Source organism: Thalassophryne amazonica, chromosome 5 (genome assembly GCF_902500255.1).
Source record: "Thalassophryne amazonica chromosome 5, fThaAma1.1, whole genome shotgun sequence".
In the NCBI taxonomy this organism is placed as follows: Eukaryota; Metazoa; Chordata; class Actinopteri; order Batrachoidiformes; family Batrachoididae; genus Thalassophryne; species Thalassophryne amazonica.
Genome location: NC_047107.1, coordinates 79,296,194 through 79,308,871, shown reverse-complemented (window position 1 = coordinate 79,308,871; position 12,678 = coordinate 79,296,194). Strand labels below are relative to the sequence as shown.

The following is a 12,678-nucleotide window of genomic DNA, read 5'->3' as shown; positions in this document are numbered from 1 at the left end:
TGAACCCCGTTAACTCACGTATGCATAACTCGCGTTTTGGCTTTACTCACAGTCAAAGTGTGGGCTCCAAAATTTTAGACAACTGTATAAAGATCACTGTATGTTTTTGGTCAACCCCATTAACTCATGGTTCGATTTTGTGGGCCCTAACTTGCGCAAGTTAACGAGGTTCACCTGTACTTCCGGGGACAGCCCCATTATCGGCCAGTCACTCATCTGTTTGACTTTTTGGGCAAATTACAGGGCAAACAATGTGAAAATGCAAAGAAAAAGTGAAGATGCAGCAAATCTGTGACAAATGTGGCCACTTTTGTTCCACACAAACTGGTCAGTTTTCAAATAGTTAACAGAAAAAAAAATACCGCTACAAAGTCTCTACCTGTGGTGAGATTATTTTGCAACACTGTGAAACATCCTCTGTTTGCTTTTCTAAATAACTGATGAAAGTGATGTCCAGGACATATTCACTGACTTGGAAATGTTCATGTATCCATCCCCTGACCTGACTGGTTAGAAACTGTCATTTTCATTTTAAATATTTTCTTTATGATTATGAGTTTTATTCATCAGAAGTGTTCATCTGCGTGCATGTGCATAGGTGTGCATGTGTATTAAGAAAACGGTGCACAAGATGTCAGGGATATTGTTTGAAGTAAACAGAGTTTGGTGAATGAAAAGACCAGCATGTAAAACAGCAAAAAAAGTAAGGAAGAAATGAGCACAGACTGCAAAGTGCTTAAATTTCTCAGCATTTTCCTCTGAATTATTCCCTCCTGAGTCTCAGAACTTTAAAAGAAAATAATGCGGCACGGCTGCAAATTACAGTTTGATAGGCTGGCTGCAATGGAGCTCCCAGTTCTCTGCCATTATCAAGTTAAAATGGGATCACATGTTCATAGTTTGCTCTGAATCCTCCAACGACATAAACTGATGAGAATCATTCAAAACCAAAAACCAACTTCAATCAGTGCCTGGAATATGAGATGATGATGAAGGATTCAATCATACTGATGGACCCACAGTTGCTCAGTTCAATTACTTCTAATCTGTGGTGGTTCGCTCTTACGTTTCACAAGGAGTCACACTGATTGACAAGTCAACTTGAATTTGTCTGTCTGCTTCTTTGAAACTGTGCGGGAAAACAAAGATGCTGTAGAAAAACATATCACCATGCTACAATCTGAGAAACATTTGTTTGCTTGAGTGCATTTGTTTGTTTGGAGAAATTTCCACTGAATTTGCTGTGTGTGCATGTAAGTTGACCATGCACTTGCCCTTAATAAATTTGTTCAGGCAAAGGTCAAGGTTATTGGAGACAAATGTTAAAATTTTGGTTTATCTACATGTGTGTTCCCCTCTGCTTCCAGTTTGGCTGTTTACCACCAAATGTGATATATGGATGACAGTTAACCCCAGAACTAAATCAAATCAAATCAAATCAGTTTTATTTATATAGCGCCAAATCACAACAAACAGTTGCCCCAAGGCGCTTTATGGGTGATTCTTAGACTACGGGCACTTATTATGTCCTTTGATCATATTGTATGAAAAACAGAAAAAAGGGGAGATTTCACACTTTTATAGTTATCTTTACAATGAAAGTGTGTTAAGAAATTTGTTCTAGTAGTCTATGATGACTTTTTCACCTTTTTTCAGCATCATTATATGCAAATATTGCCGTTTTGTGCTTGTCCCACACCCAGACTTTTGATCTTCGATGATAAAAATGAATGGTAAAGAAACGTTTTTTCTAATGTTTTAAAATATCTCTGAATAAAATATCAGTAAAATAATCAAAACAAAATTGGGGTATTCAATGTCATACAACTGTTGTGATTTTTTTAAACAAAATGTAGTTGTCCCACACTATTGCCGTAATTTCCACCACAACACTGTAATGTCCCTAAACAGTTTGTATGGAAGACTGTTTGGGTAGTTTCTATGGAGATAAACAGTGACATCAGAGCACATGTATATAGTGCCAAATCACAACAAACAGTTGCCCCAAGGCGCTTTATATTGTAAGGCAATGGTGTGGTGGAAATTACATTTACAAGGCCAATAGTGTCCGTAGTTAAAGAATCACCCTTATATTGCAAGGCAAAGCCATACAATAATTACAGAAAAACCCCAACGGTCAAAACGACTCCCTGTGAGCAGGCACTTGGCGACAGTGGGAAGGAAAAACTCCCTTTTAACAGGAAGAAACCTCCAGCAGAACCAGGCTCAGGGAGGGGCAGTCTTCTGCTGGGACTGGTTGGGGCTGAGGGAGAGAACCAGGAAAAAGACATGCTGTACAGGGGAGCAGAGATCAATCACTAATGATTAAATGCAGAGTGGTGCATACAGAGCAAAAAGAGAAAGAAACACTCAGTGCATCATGGGAACCCCTCAGCAGTCTAAGTCTATAGCAGCATAACTAAGGGATGGTTCAGGGTCACCTGATCCAGCCCTAACTATAAGCTTTAGCAAAAAGGAAAGTTTTAAGCCTAATCTTAAAAGTAAAGAGGGTGTCTGTCTCCCTGATCCGAATTGGGAGCTGGTTCCAGAGGAGAGGAGCCTGAAAGCTGAAGGTTCTGCCTCCCATTCTACTCTTACAGACCCTAAGAACAAGTAAGCCTGCAGTCTGAGAGCGAAGCGCTCTATTGGGGTGATATGGTACTATGAGGTCCCTAAAATAAGATGGGACCTGATTATTCAAAACCTTATAAGTAAGAAGAAGAATTTTAAATTCTATTCTAGAATTAACAGGAAGCCAATGAAGAGAGGCCAATATGGGTTCTAGTCCCTGTCAGTACTCTAGCTGCAGCATTTTGAATTAACTGAAGGCTTTTCAGGGAACTTTTAGGACAACCTGATAATAATGAATTACAATAGTCCAGCCTAGAGGAAATAAATGCATGAATTAGTTTTTCAGCATCACTCTGAGACAAGACCTTTCTAATTTTAGAGATATTGCGCAAATGCAAAAAAGCAGTCCTACATATTTGTTTAATATGCACATTGAATGACATATCCTGATCAAAAATGACTCCAAGATTTCTCACAGTATTACTAGAGGTCAGGGTAATGCCATCCAGAGTAAGGATTTGGTTAGACACCATGTTTCTAAGATTTGTGGGGCCAAGTACAATAACATCAGTTTTATCTGAGTTTAAAAGCAGGAAATTAGAGGTCATCCATGTCTTTATGTCTGTAAGACAATCCTGCAGTTTAGCTAATCGGTGTGTGTCCTCTGGCTTCATGGATAGATAACGCTGGGTACCATCTGCGTAACAATGAAAATTTAAGCAATGCTGTCTAATAATACTGCCTAAGGGAAGCATGTATAAAGTGAATAAAATTGGTCCTAGACCAGAACCTTGTGGAACTCCATAATTAACCTTAGTCTGTGAAGAAGATCCCCCATTTACATGAACAAATTGTAATCTATTAGATAAATATGATTCAAACCACCGCAGCGCAGTGCCTTTAATACCTATGGCATGCTCTAATCTCTGTAATAAAATTTTATGGTCAACAGTATCAAAAGCAGCACTGAGGTCTAACAGAACAAGTACAGAGTCCACTGTCTGAGGCCATAAGAAGATCATTTGTAACCTTCACTAATGCTGTTTCTGTACTATGATGAATTCTGAAACCTGAATGAAACGCTTCAAATAGATCATTCCTCTGCAGATGATCAGTTAGCTGTTTTACAACTACCCTTTCTAGAATTTTTGGGAGAAAAGAAAGGCTGGAGATTGACCTATAATTAGGAAGATAGCTGGGTTAAGTGATGGCTTTTTAAGTAATAGTTGAATTACTGCCACCTTAAAAGCCTGTGGTACATAGCCAACTAATAAAGATAGACTGATCATATTTAAGATCGAAGCATTAATTAATGGTAGGGCTTCCTTGAGCAGCCTGGTAGGAATGGGGTCTAATAGACATGTTGATGGTTTGGAGGAAGTAACTAATGAAAATAACTCAGACAGAACAATCGGAGAGAAAGAATCTAACCAAATACCGGCATCACTGAAAGCAGCCAAAGACAACGATACGTCTTTGGGATGGTTATGAGTCATTTTTTTCTCTAATAGTTAAAATTTTATTAGCAAAGAAAGTCATGAAGTCATTACTAGTTAAAGTTAAAGGAACACTTGGCTCAATAGAGCTCTGACTCTGTCAGCCTGGCTACAGTGCTGAAAAGAAACCTGAGGTTGTTCTTATTTTCTTCAATTAGTGATGAGAAGTAAGATGTCCTAGCTTTACGGAGAGGAGCTTTTTTATAGAGCAACAGACTCTTCTTCCAGGCTAAGTGAAGATCTTCTAAATTAGTGAGACGCCATTTCCTCTCCAACTTACGGGTTATCTGCTTTAAGCTGCGAGTTTGTGAGTTATACCACGGAGTCAGGCACTTCTGATTTAAGGCTCTCTTTTTCAGAGGAGTTACAGCATCCAAAGTTGTCCTCAATGAGGATATAAAACTACCGACGACAAAATCTATCTCACTCACAGAGTTTAGGTAGCTACTCTGCCCTGTGTTGGTATATGGCATTGGAGAACAAAAAGAAGGAATCATATCCTTAAACCTAGTTACAGCGCTTTCTGAAAGACTTCTACTGTAATGAAACTTATTCCCCACTGCTGGGTAGTCCATCAGAGTAAATGTAAATGTAAATGTTATTAAGAAATGATCAGACAGAAGGGGCTTTTCAGGGAATACTGTTAAGTCTTCAATTTCCATACCATAAGTCAGAACAAGATCTAAGGTATGATTAAAGTGGTGGGTGGACTCATTTACATTTTGAGCAAAGCCAATCGAGTCTAACAATAGATTAAATGCAGTGTTGAGGCTGTCATTCTCAGCATCTGTGTGGATGTTAAAATCACCCACTACAATTATCTTATCTGAGCTAGGCACTAAGTCAGACAAAAGGTCCGAAAATTCACAGAGAAACTCACAGTAACGACCAGGTGGACGATAGATAATAACAAATAAAACTGGTTTTTGGGACTTCCAATTTGGATGGACAAGACTAAGAGTCAAGCTTTCAAATGAATTAAAGCTCTGTCTGGGTTTTTGATTAATTAATAAGCTGGAGTGGAAAATTGCTGCTAATCCTCCGCCTCGGCCCGTGCTACGAGCATTCTGGCAGTTAGTGTGACTCTGGGGTGTTGACTCATTTAAACTAACATATTCATCCTGCTGTAACCAGGTTTCTGTAAGGCAGAATAAATCAATATGTTGATCAATTATTATATCATTTACTAACAGGGACTTAGAAGAGAGAGACCAGACAACTCTGCTTCCTGGTCCCAACCCTGGATAGTCACGGTTTGGAGGATTTAAGAAAATTGGCCAGATTGCTAGAAATGAGAGCTGCTCCATCCAAAGTGGGATGGATGCCATCTCTCCTAACAAGACCAGGTTTTCCCCAGAAGCTTTGCCAATTATCTATGAAGCCCACCTCATTTTTACACATAAAGGTTAAGGACATGGGGGTCAGAAGTCAAAGTTATGATTTCTTTTTCTTTCTTTTTTCACCCACTGTCCATCAAACATGGTACACTTATGTCGGTGGGTAGAGCTGAGTTGCAGCCAAATATACCAATAACTGGAGTCAAGGTTATTGGAGTCAATGGTTTTTTTTGTTTGTTGTTTATCTGTCTTTGTATTCCCCTACTCCTACAGTCTTTGGCCTTTTATCACCAAACTTGATATGTGGATGACAGGTGAATTGCCCTTAAATTCTTTGTTTTGGTAAAGGTCAAGGTCATTAGGGTCCAAGGTCAAAACAATAATTATTTTTTATGCTGATGTTCACCACATATGGCACACATGTGTTGATGGGTTTTGGAATTTCCCCATGACCAAATTTTACCCCAATTTTTTGGGGGGGGGAAATTTGGTCATGGGGAAATTCCAAAACCCATCTACAAAAAATTCTCCTATTCCTCCAAACTTCACATGTGTATGTCACAACCCCAGGATTGCCTTTAAAGGGTTTGTTTTGGCAAAGGTCAAGGTCACTGGGGTCAAATTATGATCACTCTGATGTCCACTAAGCGTGGCACACATATGCTGGTGGATTTTGGATCCGTGTCAAATTTGGCAAAGATTAATCATTGGGGTCAAAGGTCTAAAATTAAAATTTTCATTCTGATTTGCATCAAATGTGTCACATGTGTAGGGTGAGTTCTGGACTTGTGCGGCAAGGCTACATTGGCCAAAGGTTAATCATTGGGATTAAGGTCATGCCTGCCTGTTGGTTGGCCTAGTTCTCCAAGGTACTTTTGCTAGTTTCTAGCAAACATGGTATGCCAGTGAAGGTTGGCCCTGAAAATGATGCTTAAAAAAAAAAAAAAAAGACTTGTGTTGCCAATGTTCAGTATTAAGAAATTTGGACCAAACACGGTTTGGACCAAATGTGACACATACTGGGGTATTCCAGTATTGCCCTGGCATGGACAGTGACAAGTATGTCATTTGGGTAAAGTTCAAGGTCCTTGGACTCAAATGTTAGATTTGTGTAGCTGTTGGTGTCTTCATGCCCCCTGGTACTGTTACATAGTATTTTGAAAAAAGCGGTTACTCACCTGGCTGCGATGTATAAAGTCCTGTTCATGATCATGATGAGCTGGATGTCCAGTTTGTGCCGCTGGGTGTTGTTCCTACCAGGTTTGTGGCCCACGAAGGCTGGATACTGTTTTGTGTCTGCAAGGAGGAAAACAACATGTCATACTTATATTTAGAACTGTCAAATTATGACTTTCTCCACTACCTGTGCTGTGGCTGAATGAGAAAAGTCCACCACATTTGTAGGCTGAACAGCAACTACGACTGTAAAATTCTTGGCTAAAAATGTGTCGTACTGTAACGTGCAATTGTTCTATTGTTAGCAGCTGTGGATGAAAGGGCCTCCACTAAATAAACAGTCTGATTAAAAAAATGTAAAAAATAGCACGTCCACGGAAACATACCCAGAGAGTGTAGGATGAAGCAAACACAAAAAGAGGGGAACCAGTGAGTGTATCTTTACAGCCTGCCATGGTGTTTACATGATCACACACATTATTAAGAGCCCACCAGAAAAACAGCAGATTACTCTTTGATGTGAGGCGGGCTCCGTTTCAAAGGCTGCTTTAAATCCAACTTAATTTTACTGCTGTGTAGAGGGCCTATCCTTGGACGCTAAATTGCACTCCATGCCTTCAAAAGCCACAGAATCCCCCTTTTTCTAAAAGGAACTCTTCCTCTTTACAGGAAACAAACGACCCAGAGATTAGGCCATAGAAGATGTGGGATTCCTGCACCCACATTCCATCTGGAGTCTGTCAAATCACATGTAACGTATAATGCAGAGTAAAGCCGGCCACACACGACACGATGATGCGATAAGGATTCTTGTTAGTGCAGGATCATACAGAACTGTGCGCTGTATGACGGTGTGTGTGGTGTAACTGAGATAGGATCCTGTACGTTGGTGAGCTGGAGCCAAATTGCTCGCCTTCGAGCGTGCGGGAAACATCTGTGATGTGATCTGTGTTGTGTTTCTTCACTAAGGTGTATCACATAGTTTTCTTCCATACAGGAAAGAAGGGACGCACAGGACTGACTGCATGCATGCACACACACATACACATACAGTACACATTTTCACCTGGTGACACAGACACCAAGTGAAAATTTTTTGATCACAATATTTTTGTAATTATGGCTAACTGTATAAATGTCCTGCCCTCTCGTGATTCATAAAGTAATCTCAATCTGACATATACAGTCAGGTCCACACGTATTTGGACAGTGCTGTAGTTTTCATAGTTTTGCCTCTGTACACCACCGCAATGGAGATAAAATGTTAATGTTCATGATAAAAAAAGATGACTTTTTTGTTTTGTTTTTTTTTTGGTAATGAAACCATTTGTATACACAGTGCCTCTATTTTCAGAGCCCATAAGTAAATGGACAAACTAAATATAAGAATTACACTGGTCAGTTAGTTTTTCAATGGATTTTGGTTCATTTTGGGGCACTGAATCTGAATTTGGTGTTAGTTTTTGCCAATCACATCACATTTTTGAGATACAAAAACATATTTCTCATATCAAGCGTTGAAGCAAAAGCTGCAGTCTCACACACGTCTTCGGCGCCATAAATGATATTACGGCTCTTGTTTACATTTTATAAAACCTGGTTTAAAAATTCTGCTTTTTAAGCTGCTTTTGTGCATGATTAGTGGCATCAAACATGAGTGAATGAGCAACTTTTGCATAATCCATCTATAGGGAACATTTAGATTGCAAAAAAACGTGATGTGATAGAGGAAACCTGAGCTCAGATTCAGATTCAGCACCCAAAATTACCCTAAATCAGCTCTCAAAGTCCATGCAAGAAATTTGTTTGTTTGTTTGTTTTTGACCAGTGTTATTCTTCATGCAAATCACTTTCACAGACAGTTTTTGTTAAACAAGTTAGGGGTGGATATAAGAACATTTCCAAATCACTAAATATGTCTTTGTCTACATTTGCATCTTTCATTATGAAATACAAACATACTATATGGTAAATCTGTAAGCAGTTTTCAAAACCAAACAAATGTGCAAGAAGGAGACTTGTGAGGGAAGCCACCAAGACACCCATGACAACAAGGCTTCTGTGGCTGTCATTTAATAGACTGTTGATAGTGCAACTTTTAACCATTTCATCACCAGTCACAGATTCACGATGGAGTGGATCAGAGAAGTTTGCTTTCTGGCAAACTGTAGCTGAAATCTTCTCTCTCTTCTAAATCTTTTCTTTTCGTGAATATCTTTATCGCTCCACTTCACCATGAAGCTGTATAACTGGTGCTGCAATGGACAAAAGTTGCACCATGCACATAACTTCTTTAGTCATCATGGGTGTCTTTGTTGCTTCCATCACTCGCCACATTAGTGTTTGCAATCTCCCTAAAGTTCACATTTGTTTATGAATGATATAAAAGTCCAAGACATATTCAGTGATTTGAAAATGTTCATGTATCTATCCCCTGATTTGTCAAAGCAAAACTGGTTGTAAAAGTGAAAATTTGCATTTAAAAAAATGTTACGCCCAGCTTGAAGACATAACAGATAAGAAATGTTTAAATAAACATTTATTTATAAGTAGAATAAAATAAACCAAGGAGTGAGCAGTGGAGAGTTCCTGCTCGACTCAGGCACCAGCTGATCCTCTTACAGCTGAAACAGAAGCAATTGGCCCAGCTGCCTCCACTCAGCCAATCAGCAGCTATTTCCTCCCAACACCTGGACACAAACATTTCATGACAGAAACAGGCTACAAGGCCATGACGAAAATATAATCTTTGTTTGTTCAATTATTTATGGGCTCTGAAAATGGAGGGACTGTGTCTAAAAATGGGCATGTTTCCTTAATGTTTCCTTAACAACAACACTTAAAAGCACTTGTTCTTTTCAACACTGCTATAGTGTACATAGGCAAAATTACAAAAATTATGTCATAGTATTATGGAATTTCATTGGATTTTTGTGGAGAGTTGCAAAATGATACATTTTTGTAATGTGTATATAACGGCCAATCACAAACTGGATGATTCTGTTTTCTCAGAACCCACTGTGGTGGCAATCTTAGATTTGTAAAAATCACGACTTAAAATGGGAGTTTTTCAATATTTCAAATTCTAGATGACATAGGATCTTGATTCCAGAGGCTAAATGTACACTTTCCGGGCCAAGGAATTTGATTGTGCTTATTACTTTGTTACTATAATTTCCAAAAATGGATAGTTTTGCAAATCTCCACAAAATTACAACAAAACCTAGGACTTCAACACAGAGAACCTGAATATTATGGACCTGACTGTACACATGGCATACTAACCCCTCGCCAATCACTGCAATGTTATTGTTGCACCCTTTGCAATATGTATTGTTGTCACACTGTTACAGCCAGTGTAGCAGACCGAATGGTCCACCTCTAAAAATCCATCTGCCTTTTGCATCTGCACATGCGTCATTTCAGACCACAGCACATCTGAGACGGAGTCTCTTCACCCAAAGCAATCAAATGGATTAATAACCATCAGATGATAAAGTTAAAACCTCTTACATTAATCTAAAGTCAGTTTTAAGCAGAAATGAGGCCGTTTTAAGCCGAAACGAGGCGAAATTCCATGTTGCTTTGAAATGTCCAATGTGCAGTGAACGCATCAGCTAGCAGCTCGTTTAGCAGCAGCTCTCTGATCGCTTCTGCCACCTTTTTTGATGAAATAATGCTGAATTTATGTGGAAATGATTGTTGTACTAAAGCTTCAGATATCTGTCGCTGAGATAGATGATGACTGGTGTGCAGTTTGAAGCAGAAACGAGATGTTAAAACTTGAACCGCATCATCAGGGGAGACTGATTTTTCAGGGGACCGTTCGGTCTGTGACTTCGGTCTGCTCTGTGTGAGCCAGATCTCAGAAGCTAAGCAGAGTGGATCCTGTTTAGTACATGGATTGGAGACCTCTTTTTGAAGACCAGGGGCTGTGTATTTCTCCAGTTAAAACTAGAGTTGCATCAGGAAGATATCCAGCGTAAAAGTTTGCCAAATCCCAATGCGGATCTGTGCTGGATCTGCTGTGGTGATCCTGTACATACGGGAGCAACAGAAAAGACAACAACACTGTTGTTACACTGTTACAATATCAGATGAAGTCAGCCAGCTTTTTTCCTCATTTAAAGTGTGTATCACTCGTACATAAATGTCAAATGAGCTGACTATTCTAAATAAAAAAAGAATTATGAAAATATTGATGTATTGCATTTTATTTTATTTTTTTTGGTGCCATGTGCCCTGAGAAATTAAGTCATACACATGGGGATTTTAGCCTGATTTCATCTGCTGCTGATAAACACTCAGAAGCATGAAGCTGTGAGGAACGTAGACTTTGATGACATCATGTAGAGTAACGCCCCTCGTGGCCCTCTATTAAAATGAATGGGGAAAAACTTAATTTTTTACAGTGTGAAATCAGTGTTTTTTGTGGACTTAGACGGTGAATACATCAAAATGGTTAAAATGTGTGTTTTAGGAGGATGTAGTCACATGACTAGTGATGTTTATTAGGTGGACAGATTTTCAACACAGATAATTTTCAACAAAGATATATTATCTTCAACAAAGATAATATATTGAGGAGGAAAGTGGGAGGGGTTTTTTTTTTTGGAGTGCCTCTGGGATAGACTACAGAAGTGAAGCCCAGCATAGCATGAAAATGTCTTCAACCACAGATTTTATTCTTTCCATTCATGGACACAGGTGGAGTGACTTTCAGACAGTCAGTGCCTGATGTGACATCATGATTATGGCTGTCAATCTGTTGTGAATTTTTCAGATGCACTCTGGCTTATTTTACTTTCATCAGCTTTATCAGGACTTGCACAGTTTAAAGAGTTGGAAGTAATGATTGATCATATGATATATAATTTTTTTAAAGATAGCGCTAAATGGAGTGAGATGAGCCCTTTAAGCTGTAGAAGAAGAAATCCATGATAGTACATTGGGAATGCGGAGAAACACTGAATGACTTTTCCACATCCACTACCCTGTTTTCTATTCCACCACAACACCAGAACAGAAGATTGCAAGAAAACGCACAACTTTTAGTGTGAGAAATGGGCTCAAGAAGTCTAGTAAGTGAGATCTGTGATGGGGGAAGAAAAGGAAGTAAAGAGGAATAGAAAGGAAGTCTTCTACTGGATGGAGGAGAAAAAACAGGAAGAAGGAAGGAAGACATCAAGGAAGGAAGATAGGAAGACAGGAAAAACTATACTCACAGTTACCGTGTGAGATTGTGATAGGCTCAGTGTCTTCGGGAAAGCCCGCCCCAACAATCTGCAGTAGTGAGAAGTACAGTAAGAAGGCCTCTGACCTCATGGTCGCACCAACACCGCTGCAGCTGGTCCTCTGCTACAGATGTATCTCGACCTGCAGAAGGAGACAAGAAAAGCGGGTGAAAAAAGAGGTGAGAAAGGTTTGCAGGGAAAAAAGAAAAGAAAAAGTGTCAAAACTCTAAATGACTGCCTCCTCAGTTACATTCTGTATTTTCTTCACAGAAGCGATGCAGATAGCGGGGAAAGCGAGGCGAGGCACAAAAACGAAGGGAGATAGCCAAACAAATTCAACCCACCTGAATTCGCTGTTTGTGCATTTTACATGGCCCACTGCAGTCTGTCAGATATATATTTATATATGCATTTTCGATGACTCAAGCGAGCAGCCTTGCAAGCAAAACAAAATTAATTGGATTAGGGTGGTAATATGCGTCATAGATCGATGTCAGGCAGAGGAGATCTCTCCCTCCCTCTCCTTCTCTCTGACAGGGTCTTAGAGCAGTGGAAGAGAGACTGTTGGAAAGTAACCAGGACCTGGAGATGGGGCAGGATAGCGCTCTGAGTACCTAATTTCCCACCTGTCAGTCTCCTATGAGGGGAGCAATCCCACATCCAGCTCCTACATGCTGATGACTACAGCGAGCTGAATCAGTGTGGCTTTTATACTCTCCATATGTTACCTGCAGGCGCTGGCTTTCTTACACTTTTGCTTCAACTCGTTTCTCTTTGCACTTCTTTTCTAACTTAAATACCATCTGTTGACTCCCAGTTCTCACTACAACAACCTGCAGCTGTTGCATCTCCTGCCGACCCCTC

The 12,678-nt window shown here is 39.6% G+C and overlaps 1 protein-coding gene across 5 annotated transcripts in view; it reads right to left on the bottom strand.

The window, feature by feature from the left end:
• sema6a (sema domain, transmembrane domain (TM), and cytoplasmic domain, (semaphorin) 6A) overlaps window positions 1-12,678 on the bottom strand; it is a 330,131-nt gene that overhangs the window by 182,082 nt on the left and 135,371 nt on the right. For all 5 annotated transcript variants that reach the window (XM_034170629.1, XM_034170631.1, XM_034170632.1 and 2 more), the window contains 2 exons: window positions 11,806-11,956; window positions 6,583-6,700 (listed from right to left, as the gene is read on the bottom strand). In XM_034170629.1, coding sequence (XP_034026520.1) covers window positions 6,583-6,700; window positions 11,806-11,905 — 218 coding nt within the window. In that variant the 5' untranslated portion in view covers window positions 11,906-11,956. The remainder of the gene's footprint in view (window positions 1-6,582; window positions 6,701-11,805; window positions 11,957-12,678) is intronic.